We start from the raw sequence: 23,576 nt of genomic DNA, 5'->3' as shown, positions 1-23,576 counted from the left end.
GCCGCTTCCGTATCAACTTAGGTCTAGGTTGGAAATTGATGGCGTGTGAAGAAAAGAAATGAAATAGAGGCTCATCATTGTGGAACAGGTGCTGCGCTGACAGCGTCATTAGAGGGGAGGGTGGTGAACCTGACCGCTACTCTTGCGTTTCCCATAATGAAGTTCTGCAAGTCGCTGTGTGTACACTGACTGTCTTTACACTGAGGCGCATGATTAAGTTCCGCTGTTGGAAACGGAAAAGCCAGACAGGGAGACTGTTGGAGACTAGTTAGTTTCCCTCCCTGGCTCGCTCTCTGTTAACTCAATGGAATGTGACATGTAGGGAGGGGGACTTCCCCTTTGTGAGTGATTCAACTTCCGCAAGTCCAGGCACTACCAAAGCTTGGTCCTGAAAAATACTCTAATGAACAGAAGCACACACACACACACGCAGGCACACTAACGCATGCACACAAACAGATTGCACAGGAATGGGTCTGTCCAAAAGGTCTTTCACAGTACAGTGGACATTGACCTGAATGCGATTTGATCCCTAGCCAAACCACACCTAGAGCGGGTAAGACAAAACAGTCAAAAGACTTAAATCACATTCACAGCACTGCACAACACCGAGGGAGCCTGTGGCCCCAAGGCTAAACGATACCGCAATTCACAAATCAAAAGACCTGCACAGTGTCAACGCGGTATGTAATCGCATGAATTACCATAGAGCAATGAGAGAGTGCCACCCTGATTAAGACAAAGCTCTTCCTGCTGTGTGCCTGTGTGAATCACTATCTGAGAGGAGAGAATTCCGCCTGCCAATGGGGAGACAATAGCCCCAATATATTTCCATCTGCTTATTTCAAAACCGGTACAACGCTAGAACACCACGATCCAGCAATAGACATACAGCACCTATTCATTTGCAATGGTGACTAGTCACTTCATAATAGTGTCGGAGCTGTGTGTAGTCGGCCTCGACAAGGCGCTGGAGTGACAGCGGAACAAGGACAGCTATGATAAGGAAATGTAGAGCCCTGTCAATCATTAACCAGCAGGGTGACGGTGGCAATCTGCCCCAGGGCAGAACTCATTCACTCCAAACGCCTATTCTCCCCCCACACACGCTATTCACCACCACTACACATCCAGACGGCACGTCATAACTATATTTTACAACAGGGGTGGGCAACTGGCGGGCCCGTAGCTACAGGAGCAACACTTGCATGTCGGCTAGGCCTACATTCACGACTATATCGCCTCTATGAATTAACGTAATCCAACAATATGTTAGGTTGGACGACGTTGCCCCAGCCAGTGGGGACATTTAGGCAATCCAGTGAGAGAGATAAAGTGCTCCCTTAATCCAGAGAGGACAGGAGAGCTGGGCAACATTGAAGTGATTAGTTAGCAAGAGGCAGTGCTGCTCCTAACCCTCCTCTTACGCCGGGATTAGGAGGGAAGGTGTAGCGCTGCTGATGCTGAACGGACAAGGGCCCTTTATAACTGGCTTTAGAATCGCAGAATGAGTGACCATAAGCATAAGCTTCCTCAAGAGACCTTAACCAGCCTCCTTACAGAACAAGGGGAGTTCACCGGGGCCACATTCAGTAGCCGAATGTTGCAGATAGAAACGCCATGAAAAGAGCAGACGTGATTCCCTATTCTACATGTGAGAGACGCATATTTTGTTCTACATTACGATCTAAACGTTCAAAAACATTGCGACTTGCTGAACTCACCCCTGCTCCCACAAAAAGGTTCATGCGACCTCAACAACTCTTACATAGGATAGGTTGGCCTCACCTGGGCGATAATTCGGGGAATATGGCAAGGCATTAGATATGTAGCAGGATTTTAAGAAAGTAAAGTAAGAAAGTGGTTTAAATTAGTCAAATGATCTTTATGCAAATCAAGCCAACATGCCTTTGTAAAGAATGCACCACCACCAACCCAATAGACAGGCTGTGAGAAATACAGAACACATCTTTTTTTAGATTTATTCTGTAGTCTGAAACTTTGTGGCTTTTAAAACATTTTTTTTTTAAGGTTATCGGCGTCCCAAGATGCCAGTGGCTTAGAGACCATGCAGCCTCAGTCCATATTCAGCTTTAAAACGCAATCGAATAATGTATTCCTGAATTTTTAGACCATTAAAACTCAGCAAATGTACTCTCCACAAAATAGGGCTTTAAGGTTAGTTTCTTATCCAAGATGAAATTCTAATGAAAAGGTCTTAAGTCTGAGATAATACAAGGACCCACAGCTTTCATGGCGCTGAATAAAAATGAAAATCCCGAGGCTACCTGCAAAAAGGGATGAACAGTAGCGCTTGTATGTGTAGACACACTACAAAAATGACCGAGTAAATATACATGAATAAAAATCCTGCTGATAAATTATTCATACGTGTAGCTTCCGGGGTTCCGCATGAGTGGTCACAGTTAAAGGGGCTCCAGCACTCGTCCAAACAAGATGCACCGGGGAAGCAAAGTGCCAAAGGACTAAAGAATAACCCACAGGGGGAAGAGGAGTCTGGAACGCACTACTAATTCAGTACAACTTAGACTAGAGGATACACACTGTACTGTACACATACTGCCCAGACTACAGGGCAAACCTAGTACATGCTTGCTTAGGCTGCTAAAACAGCATACTCTCTCCTCTAACTACGCAATGGACAGACTCGGCCAGAGAGAGTGCAAACCCAACCATCTGAAATGAAACAAACACTAACAGCACATGCTTTCTGACTACACCACACACCCATCAGCACACGGTCTCAGACTACGGCTCATATAGGCTAGCCGAATGACAGTGCACTCTCAGGCTCTGTTTAAGTCTACTCCTCTCAGGCCTTCCGGGTGGCGCAGTGGTAGAAGGCTGTGCCACCAGAGATTCTGGGTTCGAGCCCAGGCTCTGTCGCAGCCGTCCGGGTTAGAGAGGGTTTGGCAGGGATGTTCTGGTCACTAGCGACTCCTGTGGCGGGCCGGGCGCAGTGCACGCTGACCAGGTCGCCAGGTGTACGGTGTTTCCTCCGACACATTGGTGCGGCTGGCTTTCGGGTTGGATGTGTGTTGTGTCAAGAAGCAGTGCAGCTAGGTTGGGTTGTGTTTCGGAGGACGCATGGCTCTCGACCTTCGCCTCTCCCGAGTCTGTAAGGGAGTTGCAGCGATGAGACAAGACTGTAACTACTACCAATTGGATACCACGAAATTGGAGGAAAAAAGGGGGTTCGTTTTTAAAAAATAAATTAAAAAGTCTACTCCTCTCAGTGTGTGTTTACTGGTGCAAATATGTGGCCTGGTCACAAGATACCCCAAGAACCACAGACCTGCCCATTTGGGGGGGGGGGATAAAATATGCTTCCTTCTCTGCACACATACAGTGCCTACATTACAACCTTATTCTAAAATTGATTTTTTTTAAATGCAAACTACACAAAATACCCCATGATAAAGTGAAAACGGGTGTTTAGACATTTTTGCCAATGTTTTAAAAATTAAAAAACAAACACCTTATTAAAAAAGTATTCAGACCCTTTGCTATGAGATTCGAAATTGAGCTCAGGTGCATCCTGTTTCCATTGATCATGTGTGAGAGTCCCCCTGTGGTAAATTCAATTGATTGGACATGATTTGAAAAGGCACACCTGTCTATATAAAAGGTCCCACAGTTGACAGTGCATGCCAGAACAAAAACCAAGCCACAAGGTCAAGGGAATGTTCCATAGCACTCCGAGGCAGGATTGAGTCGAGGCACAGATCTGGGGATGGATATCAAAGAAATCTGCAGCATTGAAGGTACCCAAGAACACTGTGACCTCCATCATTCATAAAATGGAAGAAGTTTGGAAACACCGAGCTGGCCGTCGGCCAAACTGAGCAATCAGGGGAGAAGGGCCTTGGTGAGCGAAGTGACCAAGAACCCGGTTGTCACTGAAGGAGCTCTAGAGTTCCTCTGTGGAGATGGGAGATCCTTCCAGGACAACCATCTCTGCAGCACTCCACCAATTAGGCCTTTATGGCAGTGGCCAGACAGAAGCCACTCCTCAGTAAAAGGCACATGACAGCCCACTTGGAGTTCACCAAAAGGCACCCAAAGACTTTCAGACCATGAGAAACAAGATCCCCTGATCTGATGAGACCAAGATTTAACTCCTTGGCCTGAATGCCAAGCATTCTGTCTGGACTGGAGGACATCTGGCACCATCCCTACGCTGAAGCATGGTAGTGGCAGCATCATGCTGTGGGGATGTTTTTCAGCGGCAGGGACTGGGAGACTAGTCAGGATTGAGACGAAGATGAACAGAGAAAAGTACAGAGAGATCCTTGATGAAAACCTGCTCCAGAGCACTCAGGACCTCAGACTGGGGGCGAAGGTTCTCCTTCCAACAGGACAACGACCCTAAGCACACAGCCAAGACAACACAGGGGTGGCTTTGGGACAAGTCTCAATGTCCTTGAGTGGCCCAGCCAGAGCACGGAATTGAACCTGATCGAACATCTCTGGAGAGACCTGAAAATAGCTGTGTAGCGACGCTCCCAATGAACCCAGACATACCTTGAGAGGATCTGCAGAGAATAAATGGGAGAAACTCCCCAAATACAGGTGTGCCAAGCTTGTAGCGTCATACCAAAGACCAGAGGCTATAATCACTGCTTCAAAGTACTGAGTCTGAATACTTATGTAAATGTTACATTTCAGTTTTTTATTTCTATAAAATGTGAAAAATACTAAAAACATGTTTTTGCTTTGTCATTATGTGATATCGTTTGTAGATGGATGAGGGGGGATAAACGATGTCATACATTTTAGAATAAAAACAGAAAGGGGGATACCTAGTCAGTTATCCAACTGAGTGCATTCAACTGAAATTTGTGTTCCACATTTAACCCACCCCCTCAGAATAAAAGTTGTAAAGTAACAAAATGTGGAAAAAGTCAAGGGACCTGAATACTTTTTGAATGCACTGTACCTAATCCGAGACAGGATAATTTACTCTCACCTCAGTAACACATTGACATTAAATATACCTTGATAAATATATATTAAACGCAACCATAGGTCAAGAGCCAAAACAGGATACATCAAACACGCCTATAAAACGCCAGTGAAAACTCGAGATACACAAACACTCCACACTCTCCTACGCGTGATTGTGTGTCAAATACTAACACACACCCATGAACATAAAAAGCAAGTGGAGGGGTGACAAACATGCATGAAAAACGTTGGGATTGGATTCAAATGGCATCAAAAGAAGTGAGACACCGACTCAGGGAATGAACGCTGTTTGAAAGGTGGGAGGTTAGTCACAGTTTTGCTACGAGTCTAAATGGCATTAAAAAAAAAAAGGTGCACTGTTGCATTAAAAGGCTTCTCTAATCCCCAGCCCTGGCAACCCCCAGATAAACCGGGCAGCTTCTTCAGAAGATAGCTCGTCACATTCCGGTGTCACTGTGCCAATGGCCCTACCACATTGCTCCCCCCCCCCCCCCTCTCACCTTGAGGGAACATTATGTCTAAGCAAGCGAACTGCGCGACAAGAAAGCAGACGCTTTGAAAACAAAGAGCTGTCCTGTAAAAACATAAACATTTCAACCTTAGAATAAACACCCCTGTCAAGCAGCTAACGGGAGTAAGACCCGCAAACTCCAATTTCCCAGCACGGGGCTCTCCTCGGCGCTTTTAAGTCGCTTTGATGCCGAGGATGCGGTTGGCTAGACACCGCAAACCAGGATGCAGGTTCAAAACACCGTACAGCGACTGCAGAAAAAGAATCATGGCCTTCCGCCTCCTGACAGATGACGAACCACAACAACCAAAAACTGAGCTTAGCTTGTAGGAAACTGTCCTCTCAGGCTGTGGACCACCATTGACTCACAGGTCAGAAATGCAACCTTGAAATGACTTTCACAAAGAATCCTAAACGGAAGAAATGGCTTCATTCCGTACCTATGTAGGCTTATAGCCTACTACTGCGTTTGCACTAACTGGCAAATGGCCAAGCCAGACTCATTCAACTTGGCAGGCAAAGGTTTCATCGAATTTTCACCCATTCCATTTGTATAGCACATTTAGCTTGCGGAGCTATAGCATAATTTAAAATGCCCTTTTCTTATTTATTCCCATTTTAGTTCCGGGGGGGGGGGGGGGCATTTGCTGAGTACAACAGTACCACCAGCTGCACCTTGTCCTACCTTCTCCACAACCAAACATGCACCCCTTTCCCTTATCTGAAAGGGAGGCCCTTTAGGAAATCATGAATAAATAGACGAGAGACAGCAGAAAAAAACTAACTGCAAATGAAAAACTGCCCTGATAAACAAATGAATGAAATGTTCTCCCCATCCATGCTTTGGCATACAGTCTCCTCGCTAGGACCAGATTCCTACCCCTACCTCCACCCCAGCCCTTCACCCCCTCAGTGTTGGCTTGGCCGGTGATCCGTGAAGTGCAATGGAATCCGCCAAATTAGGGGTCTCTGAACTGCCTCAGCAGCCATTGTTGCCAGCATCTAGGGTTCAAAAGCAACAACAAAACAAAAGAGACGAGACAGCAGCCTTGGGTAATGATTGGCTAAGAGGAGAGATTGGGGGGGGGGGGTTCACACTTCAGAGCCTTGGGGGAAGAGGTTGTTTGGGGGCTGTGGTGTCAAGGCACCAGGCAGCGGCTAAAGAGCCAGGGAAAACATTAACACAAAAGGGCCCCTCTGAGTGCCTAGGGCAGCCGAGCCTTTACACCCACAGAGGGGAAGTCCAACTAACGCATACAGCATGAACGAGGTGTGCAAGCCATCCAATCCTCTGCCGCCACTTCAATAAAACACTGATGGCCAGGCCCCTACTGTCTCCCAAGCACGTTGACACGCTTGAAAAAGGCGTCGTCAGTCGCTGAAGTAACACCCCTTTCGCCCTGTTGCAAATTACTATTTGAATATCAATACAGTGGACAGAAGTGTTTGTTTTTGCTCTCGTGGTGGTGAGACGTAAATGAGGTCAGTGTATTGAGGACAGCATGTGACGTAAACAACCTGCCGTTCCATTGAAGTACAGGCCTGAGGAGTTGTTCAATTGTTCCTGGGGCCATAAAATCTGCCATTTGGGTTTGGCCGGGGTAGGCCACCATTGTAAATAAGAATTTGTTCTTAACTGACTTGCCTAGTTAAATAAAAGGTTAAAAAAAAAATTTAAAAAGTCCTCCATGACCCACTCCAGGACAGTCTTGTCAAGGTGCTAGCTAGATTAGCATAACTTTATAAACCTCGACTACCATAAAGAAAAACACTCAAGCTAAGAGCAGTGAAGTGAGTGACACAGCCGTATGGCATGCTAACTTCTAGACAGCCAAATGAATCAGCTTCCCAGTCATACCTCGTAGCTCCCCCAAGCACTTTCTCCTAGCATACCATCCCCCTGTCACGTGTAAGCCTGAATATTTTAGAAATGCCCAGATAACAAGGGTCCCTCCTGCCAAGATACGTATTCACTGTGATAGCTTTATCCAATGCAATCTTTTCAATTTGTCCTCCACCATTTCTTTCTCGCGGTTTTCCACAGCAAGCAGATGGAGGCAATTTTTGTGTTACATTTAGGGTTCTGCACAGAACTCGGTAGAGCCATTGAGTCCATGTACAGTGCCTTCAGAAAGCATTCATACCCTTCGACTTATAACACAATTGTTGTGTTACAACCCGATTTCTAAATGGATTAAATAGATCTCTCACCAATCTACACACAATACCTCATAATACGTATTCACACCCCTGAGTCAAGATATGATAGAATCACCTTTAGAATCACCGTTTTAAAATTCTTCAAGCTCTGTCGAGTTGGTTGTTGATCATTTTTAGACAGCCATTTAAGACTCACCATAGATTTTCAAGCTGATTTAAGTCAAAACTGTAACTAGGCCACTCAGGAACATGTTGTCTTGGTAAGCAACTCCAGTGTATATTTGGCCTTGTGTTTTAGGTTAGTGTCCTGCTGAAAGGTGAATTTGTCTCCCAGTGTCTGTTGGAAAGCAGTCTGAACCAGGTTTTACTCTAGGATTTTCCCTGTGCTTAGCTCTTTTCATAAACTCCCTAGTCCTTGCCGATGACAACCATACCCATAACATGATGCAGCCACCACCATGCCTGATAATATGAAGAGTGGTACTCAGCGATGTGTGTTGGAGTTGTTGCCCATCCTCAGTTCGCTCCCATCACATGCATTAAACTCTGTTTTAAAGTCACCGTTGGCCTCATGGTGAAATCCCTGAGTGATTTTCTTCCTCTCCGGCAAACAAGTTAGGAAGGGCGCCTGTATTGATACACCACCCAAAGTGTAATGAATAACTTCACCATTCTCAAAGAGATATTCAATGTCTGCTTAAGTTTTTACCCATCTACCAATTGGTGCCCTTCTATGTGAGGCATTGGAAAACCTCCTTGGTCTTTGCGGTTGAATCTGTATTTGAAATGCATTGCTCGACTGAGGGACCTTACAGAGGAACTCTGTAGTATTTGTTTTTCCTCAATCTACACACAATTCCCCATAACCGACAAAGCAAACAGTTGAGACATTTTTGTAAAGTTATTAAAAATAAAAACAGGAATATCTTACTTAAGTATTCAGACCCTTTGCTATGAGACTCGAAATTGAGCTCAGGTGCATCCTGTTTCCATTGATCATCCTTGAGATGTTTCTAAAACTTGGAGTCCACCTGTGGTAAATTAAATTGATTGAACTTGATTTGGAAAGGCACACACACCTGTCTACATAAGGTCCAACAGTTGACAGTGCATGTCAGAGCAAAAACCAAGCCATGAGGTTGAAGGAACTGTCCGTAGAGCTCCGAGACATGATTGTGTTGAGGCACAGATCTGAGGAATTGAAGGTCCCCAAGAACACAGTGGACTCCATCCTTCTTAAATGGAAGAAGTTTGGAACCACCAAGACTCTTCCTAGAGCTGGCCGCCCGACCAAACTGAGCATTCGGGGAGAAGGGGCTTGATCAGGGAGGTGACCAAGAACCCGATGGTCCCTCTGACAGAGCTCTAGTGGAGATGGGAGAAACTTCCAGAAGGACAACCATCTCTGCATCACTCCACCAATCAGGCCTTTATGGTAGTGGCCAGTTGGAAGCCACGCCTTAGTAAAAGGCACATGACAGCCCGCTTGGAGTTTGCCAAAAGGCATCTAAAAGATGCTCAGACCATGAGAAACAACATTCTCTGGTCTGATGAAACCAGGATTGAACTTTGTCATTTGCGTTGTCATTTTGGGGTATTGTAAAAAATTGCAAAAAACATAATTCCACTTTGACATTATGGGGTAGTATGTGTAGGCCAGTGACACAAAATCTCCATTTAATCCGTTTTAAAATTCAGGCTGTAACAACAAAATATTGTCTGGAGGCGGGAACAGGATAACAAGCATGCAACCACAGCATATTCACAGTGACCGTAAAGCCTGTGCCAACTGGGCTACTTTGAGCAGCCTAACAGTGGGAGCTCCCCAGAAGACAATAAAACAACAGATTACAGGAAGTGCCTTATGGGAGAGAAAAAATGACACCGATGACCCACAGGCTTCATCAGTTGTGAATGGATTCGTAAAGTAAGCTAAATCTAATTCCAAGCAATTACAGTCAACAGACACCCAGAGAAACAAACAAAAAAGTGGGCTGTGTTTTAGAATGTTGGCTATGTAGGCTACAAACCGAGATTAACAGCCCGAGGTGGTGAAAGATTTGAGGAAAATATGACCCCAGAAGAATGAGAATTAAAAGTAAATAGTCCGTGCCACATAGTAGAGAATACCAAGACGTAAGGCTTTCATCCACTAAACGAGACAGATGTCAGAACAAACCAAAAAAATGATTCTGCTTCCATAATGTAGATGCAATGTCTTCCTACCGCCTCCGAGCAAAATTGTAATGGGCAACCAATCACACGCCTGTCTCATTCATTTTTTACATGGAACCAGTCAGCTACCCGTCTCACTCAATTGACTTCAAAGAGCCAACCAGCTGTCTCACTTGCTTCCGTAGTACCTTCTAAACTGAGCATGTGAACTTACCTGCCTAACTCATCACTTTAAGAGCGAGAGAGACAGAGAGAGAGAGAGAGAGGCTTTTACCAACTGTACCCTTCCCACTTACTCATTCATGCCTCAAGCATTCCATGACAGTCCAGGATGAAAATACTTTCGTTTTTTCACCTTGCAGCGATCAATTTTTCATTCTGGGTGAAACACTCCCAACTGATCAATCCCTCTCCACCAATAGCCAAGCGGAGATTGCTGTACTGGGACTGAGCTAGTAAAGCCTCAGGTCGGTCAGTCTCGTCCAGCTTGGTCTCTCAGCTACCACAGACCAGCCAGCAGCCACGTCATCATGGCAATCCCTCTGGTGACTGTGGGTCACTAAGAGCAGCCTCACCTTCATCACTCAGCCAGGCACACACACAGAGAGGTCATGACCCATCCTCTCGCCGGTGCACACACCCCACCCAACCCCCAAAAGGAGATAGCTAAAAACACAGACCTATCAGCATGATCAGGAGCAAGCGCCACACTGAAACTGGAGCAAGCGCCACACTGAAACTGAAGCAAGCACCAAGCATTATGACCACGACCTCGACATCTGCGACTGCTAGGAAGGAAGAGAAGGCCATGTTGCTCTCACAATCAGAAAGTGCACCAATGCTACACCATGTCTCCTCGTCTCAGAAGGTCACAGCTGTCTCACTAGCATCCGACAAGACAAGCACTCTGCATGAGGTGCGAATAACTAGAACACAATTCCACGGACTTAAAAAGGTACATAAACGCAGCGAGAAAGAGGCGAGATTGACAGAAGATAAAAACAACCATGCCAGTGTAGGCTAGACTACTACATCTTCCCCAGAAACAATCAAACCGTGCTAATTGAGGCAAACTAGCATTCCACGATAATTTCCTACAGATCATTCGCATATTTTGGCGCGATCATGGCCCAGCGCTTTATTTAAGTGAGAGGACGACGAAATATTCATGACGTATTAATATGACAAGAGAAAACAAAAACGGCGACCCAGGAAGCATGACCCCCCCCCCCCCCCCCCTCCGGAGTATGGATGGGAGCCGCATCACACAACAAATTACACGTCTGTTTAACCTCCAGTGCCGCATCCACTCTAATATCAAGCCACTATCTGCCCAGGGAATAAATCGCCATTGACATTTCCGAAAATGGAACTCATAATGCTATTTTAACACAAGACAGGGATGTGGTCTTTGCTTTGCCAGGTTTCTAGTCAATCTTTGGCACTGTGTCAACAAAATGCCGAGCTCCACATCATAAAGGAGGAAAGGAAAATATGGCATTTCTGTGTTTCCATATCATTCATGCTGATGTCAGTTATGAAAATGCACCATTTCTCCTATCCAGCGGCCCGGTATTGCAGCCTCGGGCTTTGCAAAGTCATAGACAGCAGCTACTTATCCTGGTGTTCGGCAAAATTAAGGCAGTTATACCATTTTTTAAAACATTACATTCAAAAAGTGTACCCTCAGGCCCCTAGTCCACTACCACATATCTACAACACAAAATCCATGTGTACGTGTGTGTATAGTGCGTATGTTATGTCTGTGTTTGCATTTGCCTGTTCCTGTTTGTGTTGCATCACTGTCCCCGCTGTTCCATAAAATGTATTTCATATATATATATTTTTTATTCTACTGCTTGCATCAGTAACCTGATGTGGAATAGAGTTCCATGTAGTCATGGCTCTATGTAGTACTGTGCGCCTCCCATAGTCTGTTCTGGACTTGGGGACTGTGAACAGACCTCTGGTGGCACGTCTTGTGGGGTATGCATGGGTGTCTGAGCTGTGTGCTAGTCGTTTAAAAACAGACAGCTCGGTGCTGTCGACATGTCAATACCTCTCACAAACGCAAGTAGTGACGAAGTCAATCTCTCCTCCACTTTGACCCAGGAGAGATTGACATGCATATTAACATTTACTCTCTCTGTGGATATCCAAGGGTCAGCCGTGCTGCCCTGTTCTGAGCCAATCGCAAGTCCCTCTTTGTGGCACCTGACCACACGACTGAACAGTAGTCAAGGTGCAACAAAACTAGAGCCTGTAGGACCTGCTTTGTTGATAGTGGTGTCAGGAAGGCAGAGTAGCGCTTTATTATGGACAGACTTCTCACCATCTTAGCTACTGTTGTACCAATATGTTTTGACCATGGCAGTTCACAATCCAGCGTCACTCCAAGCAATTTAGTCACCTCAACTTTCTCAATTTCCACATTATTTATTACAAGATTTAGGGTTTAGTGAATGATTTGTCCCAAATACAATGCCTTTAGTTTGAAATATTTAGGACTAACTTATTCCTTGCCACCCATTCTGAAACAAACTACAGCTCTTCGTTAAGTGTTGCAGTCATTTCAGTCACTGTAGTAGCTGAGGTGTATAGTGTTGAGTCATCCGCATACATAGACACACTGGCTTTACAGACTGATTTACTGGCTCAAATAGCCAACCAAGGGGGCTTTACTATTCTTAGGTAGCGGAATGACTTTTGCTTCCCTCCAGGCCCGAGGGCACACACTTTCTAGTAGGCTGAAATTAAAGATATGACAAATAGGAGTGGGCAATATCATCCGCTATTATCCTCAGTAAATTTTCCATCCAAGCTGTCAGACCCCGGTAGCTTGTCATTGTTGATAGACAATGTGTAATGTCAGCTTTTGTTTCTAATCTTGCCAATGAAAGTTTGCTAATCTTGCCAATGAAAAAAAAAATCATTAAAAGTAGTTGGCAATATCAGTTGCTTGTGATGAAAGAGCCATCTGATTCAATGAATGATAGAGCGGAGTTTGCCTTCTCCCAAAATTTCATTAAAAAGGTGCTCCAGAGCTTTTTACTATCAATCCTTATGTAATTTATCTTTGTTTCATAGTGTAGTTTTTTCTTTTTATTCAGTTTAGTCACATGATTTCTCAATTTGCAGTACTTTTGCCAGGTTGTTCAGCTAGACTTATTTGCCATTCCTTTTGCCTCATCCCTCTCAACCATACAATTCTTAAATTCCTCATCAATCCACGAGGATTTAGTAGTTTTTACAGTCATTTTCTTAATGGGTGCATGCTTGTTAGTAGCTGGGATAAGCAATTTCATAAGTGTCAAGTGCAGTGTCTGGTTGCTCCACATTACACACCACGGACCAACAAATATTCTTTACATCAACATAGGAGTCACTACAAAACGTATTGTATGACCTCTTATGTACTATATTAGGCCCAGCCTTTGGAACTTAGGTTTTCCTAGATATGGCTACTATATTGCAATCGCTACATCCAATGGATACTGCTTTCAAGCACATTTCTGCAGCATTAGTAATCATTAGTGATCAATACATGTTCATGATTTCATTCCTATGCTGTTGATTTTGCACTACAGGAAATGGAGGACCGAGCACGCCCTCATTCTCATCGACGGGGCTGTAGTGGAGCAGGTTGAGAGCTTCAAGTTCCTTGGTGTCTACATCACCAACAAGTTGTGAAGAGGGCACGACAAAGCCTATTCCCCCTCAGGAGACTGAAAAGATTTAGCATGGGTCCTCAGATCCTCAAAAGGTTCTACAGCTGCACCATCGAGAGCATGGTTGCATCACTGCCTGGTACGGCAACGGCCCGGCCTCCGACCGCAAGGCACTACAGAGGGTAGTGCGTACGACCCAGTCCATCACCGGGGCCAAGCTTCCTGCCATCTAGGACCTCTATACTAGGCGGTGTTAGAGGAAGGCCCTAAAAATTGGCAAAGATACCAGCCACCCTAGTCATAGACTGTTCTCTCTGCTACCGCACGGCAAGTGGTACCGGAGCACCAATTATAGGTCCAAGAGGCTTCAAAGGAGCTTCTACGCCCAAGCCATAAGGCTACTGAACAGCTAATCAAATGGCTAGCCAGACTATTTGCATTGTCCCCCCAACCTCTTTTACACTGCTGCTACTCTATTATTAGCTATGCATAACTCTACCCCACATGCATATATTAACTCGACTCAATTACGCTGCTACTCTCTGTTCATCATATATGCATAGTCACTTTAACCATATCTACATGTACATACTACCTCAATCAGCCCGACTAACCGGTGTCTGTATGTAGCCTCGCTACTTTCAAAGCCTCGCTACTGTATATAGCCTGTCTTTTTACTGTTGTTTTATTTCTTTACTTACCTATTGTTCACCTCACACCTTTTTTTGCACGGTTGGTTAGAGCCTGTAAGTAAGCATTTCACTGTATTCGGCGCACGTGACAAATAAACTTTTGATGTGATTTAACCGGTGCCCCAGCACCAGTACGTACACCTTGTATATAGCCTCGATATTGTTATTTTACTGCTGCTCTTTAATTATTTGATACTTTTATTTCTTTTCTGCAGGGTATTTTTCTTAAAACCGCATTGTTGGTTAAGGGCTCGTAAGTAAGCATTTCACTGTAAGGTTGTATTCGGCTGTACCGGTTGTATGCAGCGCATGTGATATCTGTTGCGATCGCATAAATTATCAAGCATTTCACATGTTATCCAGATACTGACTGTTAGCACTTAGTAGTCTATAGCAGCTTCCCACAAGAATGGGCTTTAGGTGAGGCAGATGAACCGTAGTCATTTTACTTCAACAGTATTTAACATGAGATACTCTCTAAGCTTTACAGGAATGTGGTTCTGAATATAAACAGCAACACCTCCACCACTGGCATTTCTGTAAATGTTAAAACCTTGTATTGCTACCACTACATCAAAAAGGTATTGTCTTAAGTGAGTTTCAGCAAGTCAGAATATGAATGCCATCTATTACTAGAAAGTTATTTCATGAACCTTGTTTCTTAAGCTCTTATGTTAACGTGGGCTATTTTGAGCACTTTTCTGGGATTGGTTGTTTTCATTGCTTTACTGGAAAGCTTAGAAGAAGTAGATATTCTCATATTATTTATGTTAGTGCAGGGTGAGCTGAACCTAGGACTTCCTATTAGGTCACACCGCTTCAGTGCTAACAGCATAAATCTGGTTCATAGGGACATGATTGCTGCATACAATAACTGTAGGCTCAGCAGAGGTATTCAGGGCAGTTAGTGGGACATAAATTAGGTTACTTACATTGTGTCTACCAATGCCACTGGTATAATGTACATTTGCTAAAGCATGATGATGACTCAATGGCAGAAATGGTAGGGATTAACTGAGCTGGGCTTGGGTCATTGATAAGTCATTGTCTCAACGCAGCCTTATAATCCAGTGAAAGGATCCAGAAACACAAACGATTTGGGTGGATCACATCCTCTTTATAAAACATGTCGTTTCCAAAAGGTATCAAAATTGTCAACAAAACGTTATACCCATTGAGCTGCAATAATCATGTAGCCAGTTGTGAAGACAAAGAATCATGATAAAGTGTTCAATGCCACGATTAAGAGGACACTGGGCCAGATATGGTATTTTATTAGTGTCTAGCAAAGTCAATCAGCTCTTTGAAATCCAGTTAACTGTTCAGAGCTGCCCGTAACGTCATTAAAGCCCACATTGACTACGATAGAATCGATGTCCATGTCCTGGCATAGAACATTCGGGTGCAGCTAAGTAAGGTCATTTACTCAAGCTCCAGGATGGGCCATTGTTTTAGCACCAGGAACAGTCACATTTCTAACCATGGGACTGCCCAAAATCACAGCTGGCGAGAAGGACGAGGAAATCCGCCTACTCCCACGCTTCACAGGATGGTGCATGCCTCCGACAGATGGAGAAGCCCCGCTCGATCCAGAGCAGGGACGGAAGGTTTCCGGCGTCGACTTCGAAAACGAAGAGGAAGGAGTAGGCACAGCAGCTGCAGACACAGTTACCCCCGTAGAAGGTGCAGGAAGATCAGGCTCCAGGGCGGCAAAACTATTTGTTGTTTGTATCCTCTCTCTGCCTCTCACGGCTCATGACATGCGACAATCGTTGATTGCCATGCTACTGTTGCTGTGCTCCTTCGACTCAGCTATCAGAGGAGGGGCCGGAGAAGGCTCCCCTGGCGAACAAACTCCGGACAGTCGAATAATGGCAAACGACAAGACGGAGATGCATCCAATATGCACGAACGCCGGCTAGCCATTGGCGTAGAAAAAGTAAACATTCCACTCTGCGTTTTCCCCCATTAATTACGTAGGCTGGCAACCTGCGTGATCAAGGAAGCCACCTCAAGCCTACAGTGCCTTGCAAAAGTATTCATCCCCCTTTGCATTTTTCCTATTTTGTTGCATTAAAACCTGTAATTTAAATGGATTTTTATTTGGATTTCATGTAATGGACATACAAAATGTGCCAAATTGGTGAAGTGCAACAAAATGACTTGTTTCAAAAAATTCTAAACGGAAAAGTGGTGCGTGCATATGTATTCACCCCTTTGCTGTGAAGCCCCGAAATCAAATCTGGTGCAAACAATTACCTTCAGAAGTCACTGAATTAGTTAAATAAAGTATGCCTGTGTGCAATCTAAGTGTCACATGATCTCAGTATATATATATATATATATATATATGCATGCGTGCACTTGTTTTGTCGGCCCTGCATCAAAGACCAAAAATCAGATTTTGTTCAAAAAATGTGCACAGATTCGTTTACATCCATGTTAGTAAGCAATTCTTCTTTGCCAAGATAATCCATCCACCTGACAGGTGTGGCATATCAAGAAGCTAATTAAACCGTATGATCATTACAATCATTATTGTTGGGGACAATAAAAAGGCCACTCTAAAATGTGCAATTTTGTCAGAACACAATCCCACAGATGTCTGAAGTTGAGGGAGCATGCAATTTGCACGCTGACCGCAGGAATGTCCACCAGAGCGGTTGCCAGATAATAAGCCGCCTTCAGCATCATTTTTGTGAATTTGGCAGCATGTCCAAATCGGCCTCATACCACAGACCACGTGTATGGCGTCGTGTGGGCGAGCGGTTTGCTGATGTCAACGTTGTGAACAGAGTGCCTCATGGTGGCGTTGGGGTTATGGTATGGGTAGGCATAAGCTAGACACAATTGCATTTTATCAATGGCAACTTGAATGCACACAGATACTGTGACGGGATTCATTTATTTCATTTGATCGATTTCCTCATATGAACTGTAACTTAGTCAAATCTTTGAAATTGTTGCGTTTATTTTTGTTCAGTATGACAATAGAAAGGTTCATAATTTGTGCGAAACCTCACAGCAGAGTGGAAAAATAAGGCAAATAGGAATCAAAACTGGATGGTCTTCAAAGATGGGATGTACTGTGTCTGTAAAATGTATATTCTATGTATACTGGGCATTTACTCCAATTGGTGGAAGCTTTAGGGGGAAATAAGGAAAATATATAAGAATAAAAACAATATACATATTCACCCAAAAATATATGGGGGATTGGAATTGATGGAAGCTACAATCTACCCCCCCCCCCCCCCCCCCCCAAAAAAGTTAATACACACACACTGGCCAACTCTTACAACGTACAGTGCAATCCCACATACACACAGACTCCCCATTCAACTGAGTGGAGGAGTCCCTGGAGTGACCTTGAGAAGTGGCGGCCTGTAGTGAAGAGGCTAAAGTACAAAGTCAATACTGGCTGACAGAGCTGGTTAACTATTAAATGGGGTGGGGTGGGGGGTCCCTGATCCAGCCGTCTGCTGGGTAACTCATGGAGGAGGAGCAAACAAGCAATACACAGACGTCGCCAAAACACACAGAGAGGAGACGGTTTGGAAAGTTGGGACAGATGAACTAGTTTAATGATAGAGTCCTCGGATATAGCCCATGGCATGCTATAACTAACAGCACATAAACACATGGGCAGCAGATAGGATTGTGATGAACCAAAGTATTGAATCCCTTGTAATTTGTCATTGAATAGTCCCCCCCCCCCCCACCCACCGACTGTCCCAGACTCTATAGTCAGCAGCTCATAAAGCTCATTGGATAATGGATCAATGAATGGCATCTATTATTGATGCTTGCCCATGGATGGAAGTGGAACCAGTGATTCAGAATGGAAGTGATTGCAAATCTCAGAAAATTAATTGTGCGCGTGTGTCTGTGTGTCGAAGCTTTAGTGTCCAGGGCTACCAGGCACTGCCTGTGTTTAACAGCCTTCCAATATCCGCTGCTCCTGCCACATTCCTCTTAGAGGCGGAAAGGTCATGATGGGAAAGGGGAGTGGGGGGGGGGGCACCATGTGGAAACAGTTCCATGGACAGAATTGAGAATATAAATAAAACATGCCATTTACCAGGCGCTTTTATCCAGAGTGACTTAAATTATAATGAGTGCATAGGCTACATTTTAGTATGCGTGACCCCATAGGGGAATCGAACCCACAACCCCGGCGTTGCTAGCACCACGCTCTTAGAAACTGAGCCCCACAGGACCAAGGAGAGGGTCGCAGTTGATACTGTTGCCATCCCGAAGCCAAAGTGCAGTGAAATGCATCCAGGTATGCTGCAGTGTTTTCACCTTGGCACCGTTCCCTCATTACCCCAAACAGCTGTTCCAACACGTGTGTGCATTCCAGCATTCTCACCATCGTTTCTGACTGTGAGAGACTCCCTGGCTGTGAACGCAGCGCATAGAGTACGCACTGGCCCAGGCCAAGCCATGTCGGTGCTAACCTGGGCCAAGCCATGTCGGTGCTAACCTGGGCCAAGCAATGTCGGTGCTAACCTGGGCCAAGCCATGTCGGTGCTAACCTGGGCCAAGCCATGTCGGTGCTAACCTGGGCCAAGCCATGTCGGTGCTAACCGGGCCAAGCCATGTCGGTGCTAACCTGGGCCAAGCCATGTCGGTGCTAACCTGGGCCAAGCCATGTCGGTGGAAACCTGGGCCAAGCCATGTCGGTGGAAACCTGGGCCAAGCCATGTCGGTGCTAACCTGGGCCAAGCCATGTCGGTGCTAACCTGGGCCAAGCCATGTCGGTGCTAACCTGGGCCAAGCCATGTCGGTGCTAACCGGGCCAAGCCATGTCGGTGCTAACCGGGCCAAGCCATGTCGGTGCTAACCGGGCCAAGCCATGTCGGTGCTAACCGGGCCAAGCCATGTCGGTGCTAACTGGGCCAAAGGAAAGGTGAGCAGTCAAGGGAGGGATGCCTGGAATCCAGATAACGGATGACACATTTCTCCAGGTGACACGAGCCAAAGACATCTCTCTGGGAGAAGAGCAGATCGCACTGGGAGATAGAGAGGAGAGGGATGACAAATGGACAAGCACTTACTTGTGGGGATGGTGTTGCAGCATATTTGGAAATGGCGCTGTGTCATAGGGCAGTGTGTTCTGGTCTCAAGTGAGTTTCAGTCAGTCAATGAAAAGTTATGTTCAAGTTAGACTTCCCTTTGACCAAACTAAGCCCATAGAGCTAGTGTCCCCCAAATGGCACCCCATTCCCCATTTTGAGCATTACTTTTGGTCCGGGTCAAAACAAAGTAGTGCACTATATAGGGAATAGGGTGCCATTTGGGATGTAGTACTAGCCTGCTTTTACAAGTAACTGGAAATATTTAGTCTTCAACGTAGTACTGTGGGAGCCAATATGTCCCTTCACTAAACATTTTAACTAACATCGGGCCAGAAGTATAAGTTGAGTTCACATATCCCAAGTTTACCGAGGATTTAGAGAGATATTCAATCAGGAGGCAACTCGGCCTAAAATAAACCAGTCTCACTCTCGGAGAAGTAGACTCGGCAATGCTCGGTGCAAACTTCAATGAAAGTTTCCTACCATGGTTACAATGTGACTTGACTTACTCTGGCATCATTGGAACCAAAGGCAGTTGTGGTATCCACAATCAGTGATAACAAACTTAGCCTACTATCAAACCTAATATGGACACTCTGAGGAAAATGATTGTGGATGTAGCACTACTTGATATAGGCTGGGCCTTATTGAATTAACAGCATTACACAAAATTATTCCAACTAAACATGATTTGGCGGTTAAGTAAGTGTTGTACTTATTCATTATAATGTGGAGTTTATAGCAGTGTGATAGCAAGGTCACACTCCCACATAACACTTTTACAGTGCACATTGCTTTATTCCCTTAAAGTATAGAGCAAATAAAACGTGTCAGTGCATATCCTCGTTTGGCTGCAATATCAGTGAAGTTGGTGGAGGGTGATTTATTCAAACCGGAAAGGTAATTGACTGGCTGGCGAGCTTTCCGTTCACGCTAGAACAGTAAGAGAACCATATAAGCCATTTCAGTCCCCGAGAACGGCAGTCAATGGCATTGTATGCCAATAAAATATGAGTTCACAATCTGCTCGCAAAACACACCAGGCCGAGCGCAACCGAGAACCTCGCGATGCGCGCGATGGTGCCTGTTTTGGAATGGTACAGAAGGACAAAGGTGACCACTTTTCTTTTACAGTGGTAATATGACCCACATAAGACATTTATAACAGCTTTCATGTACAGTCCTTTTTAATCTGTCAACACGTCATAACTTACTTGTCATATTCTGCATTGTCCTTGTCGCAGCGTGCGTCCTTGTGTTTCTGCCAATCCTTGCCGTGTTTGCAGGTGGTGAGGAGCACCACGTCCTCCTGATTATGGACATGATATAAGGCATTCCTCGTGTCTGACCCTATACCTGTAAGGTATCGTTTCCCCTTAAACACAAGCATGTATTTCCTGAAAGGTGGAATGGAGTTGTACTTTAGGTACCCCCTGTCCCCTCCGGTCCTAGGGTGCTCCTTGGAGAACAGCGGGATGGACACGTCAAAGTTGGGCCTGAAATTCTCGGTACTGATGCTGGCCTTGGCCAACATGGCCTGGCCTATGTCGAAACCTAGGTCTTCCGTGTAGTCCGGCCATGTCCCAGAGTACAAGTTAAATATGAGATGGTTCCTGCCGTTGTTCCAGAGATGAAGGTTCTGGACCTTGGTTTTGAGATTGTGCACGTACTGTGGCGAGAGCGAGTCCCGGTCCAGGGTGTCCAAGCTCAGGATGAATAGACAAGCTTGTCCCGGGTCAGTGGTGTAGAACCTGGATCCCTCAATGGTCGATAAAATATTCTGGTAACTTTCTGAGATTTTCTCCCCCTTCTGCTGGGGGTAGACATACACTTTGAAATCGTTCTTTTTACATGCAGAGAAATCAAAGCACGAATCCATGCGACATCTTTTGCCTTTGTACACGCTTGTATTAACGTCCCTCTTCTGCCTCGGTGATATGTGAATGTTGTACTCCTCAGTGTCCAGTTGATCCCAAGGTAGGAACTGTTGTAAAGGGTCAGAGAAGTGTGGCCACGGCTGGTCGGGGCGATATCCATTGTGGCTACGGTCATGCCGGTTTCTGCCCGACGCTGGAAGTTGTACCCCTCCAAAGTAGAACAGTAGAACTAGACATGCACCGGCGGAGAGCAGGAATAAATATCGTTTTTTGGCCTGCATGTGTCCTACGAATAGGGGCAAGTTTTTTTACAAATAAAATTGAAGTGTCCCGAAGTTAGGCTCTCACCACCTCCAACTACACCGCTCCGCCATCTTCCAGCCTGCAAAGATTTCAAACTCGCGTCTTCCCCCTTCTTCGTATTCCGTTCCCCAATCCAGCGATTGATCCAGCGCATGTGGGCGATTTTAAATGCGTTCTCTCTCTTTATCTAGTTTGTCCATTTCACAATATAGTGTCTCTGGGCAACAAAAATCCCCCTCGACCAAGTAAAAGCATTCATATACTCCCTTTGCCCCTCTCTCCCTCTCTCTCCTTCATTCAGCCAGTCTGTATTCAAATGTAAAACTGCGCCCGGTTAGAGATGCCCGAAGCGTTTTACCAACTCTTTCCCCTGTAGAGTAGCGGCAGGGGTTCATGTGGTTTCCTGCCTTGGCCAACACAGAAAATGTATCCCACGGTTAAGATTTGTTAACACGCTGTCTGTGGTTTAAAGCCTTCGGTGAGGTCGGCTTTTAGATCCAGATGCCTCGGGAGTATAATTCGGCGATATTTCACTCCATGGTTCAATGACCGAACGAGGAAACCGTCGTAGAACAAGAGCAGTTCATCAGTGCAACTGTAGCCTCACGAATCCCTGCATTTCTCTTATGTTTTAATCTCCCGACAGACCTCATATACACGCAAAAATAATCTCATCGGAGATAGGCGTATGCCTAAACGAATAAATTGACGCAACGACCTCAAACAGTATTTCCAGTTACCATGTGACTTTGCAAATACATTGAAATTGTTATAAAAACGGGATTCCTTGATTCTAGTGTCCAATTACCAAATGCTCAAATGTTTCGATTGTTACTCTGTAACATTCCAATCCCGACACGATGGCAGCTGACGTAACGTCCCATCACTGTGCATACGCGTTTCTCATTGGTCTATTATTGGTCACCGGAAAAGGCGGTGCTTCAAATGCACCCATTCACAACCGGAGCCCTCTCAGCGAATAATTTAAAGCACGAGTAAAATACCGAAAAATGTAGAATACCTATGTGTAAGTATTTATACAGATTGTATTGCACGTAATGATTATACACTGTCACCACTGTCTTGAAATAACTCGTTTAATGTAATTTCCTTTATTAGTAGAGGTGACACTGTGGCCAAAAACCAGAGTTGCTCTCTAGTGTGCAAACAAAATCACAGCAACCAAAGTTGAATGCCCTACGGTAACATTTACACCGCACGAATTGATGTTGATGGTTCATCAGGAGTGAGTGGAAGTTTAGGCCTATAGGCTGTGTGTTACTGCATATATTCAATTAAGATTTTCACAAATATAAAAATAATTTATTTTAAACTATAAAGGTGGAGATCTGAAAAAGTTTAGTCTTTCACACAAACCAAAGTGAAGTGCCCTGTATGACTAATGACAGAGAATAATAGCACCCACCATGCGAGAAGAAGTCCCACCATGCCTCATATAATCCACACAGCTGCCATTTTCTGCACAATGCTCAGGCTGGGTGAAGGGGCCATCCTTGTTTTTTTATCGACCAATTAGTATAGGGAGGTGGGAGGGTAATTATAGATGTCCCCACTGAGAGGGACCGACTGGGAGCTGAGACAGAATGATGGGGGTTAGCCAGCCTCGCTATTACCATTGTCACACTATCGTACCCGAGTCTGACCTGAACCGTACCATGCTGGCTCTGATATGTTATTTGCCTGAGTCACACTATCGGGCCAACCTGAACCATACTGTGCTGGCTTGGATATTTCCTCATCTTCATTCCAGCTTGGAAGTGTGGATCTGTACCTAGGCCAGGTGCGCTTGGTTCGACTCAGCTCAAATAAAATAAAAGGGTATTTGTCACATGCGCCGAATACAGGCGTAGTAGACCTTACATTGAAATGCTTACTTACAAGCCCTTAACCAACAATGCACTTTTAAGAAAATGTAGTTTAAAAAAATATTTACTAAATAAACTAAAGTGTAAAAAAAATATTATAAAAAAGTAACAATAATGAGGCTATATACAGGGGGTACCGGTACTGAGTCAATATGTGTGGGGGTACAGGTTAGTAGAGGTCATTTGTACATGTAGGTAGGCGTAAAGTGAATATGCAAAGATAATAAACAGCGA

General features: G+C 45.0%; 1 protein-coding gene across 1 annotated transcript in view; it reads right to left on the bottom strand.

Annotated features, from left to right (window-relative positions):
• ext1b (exostosin glycosyltransferase 1b) overlaps positions 1 to 22,326 on the bottom strand; it is a 110,274-nt gene extending 87,948 nt beyond the window's left edge. The window contains exon 1 of the mRNA XM_031793768.1: positions 20,491 to 22,326. Coding sequence (XP_031649628.1) covers positions 20,491 to 21,434 — 944 coding nt within the window. The 5' untranslated portion in view covers positions 21,435 to 22,326. The remainder of the gene's footprint in view (positions 1 to 20,490) is intronic.
• Positions 22,327 to 23,576: the final 1,250 nt, after the last annotated feature.

Source organism: Oncorhynchus kisutch, linkage group LG17 (genome assembly GCF_002021735.2).
Source record: "Oncorhynchus kisutch isolate 150728-3 linkage group LG17, Okis_V2, whole genome shotgun sequence".
NCBI lineage: Eukaryota > Metazoa > Chordata > Actinopteri > Salmoniformes > Salmonidae > Oncorhynchus > Oncorhynchus kisutch.
This window is presented reverse-complemented; position numbering and strand designations above follow the sequence as displayed.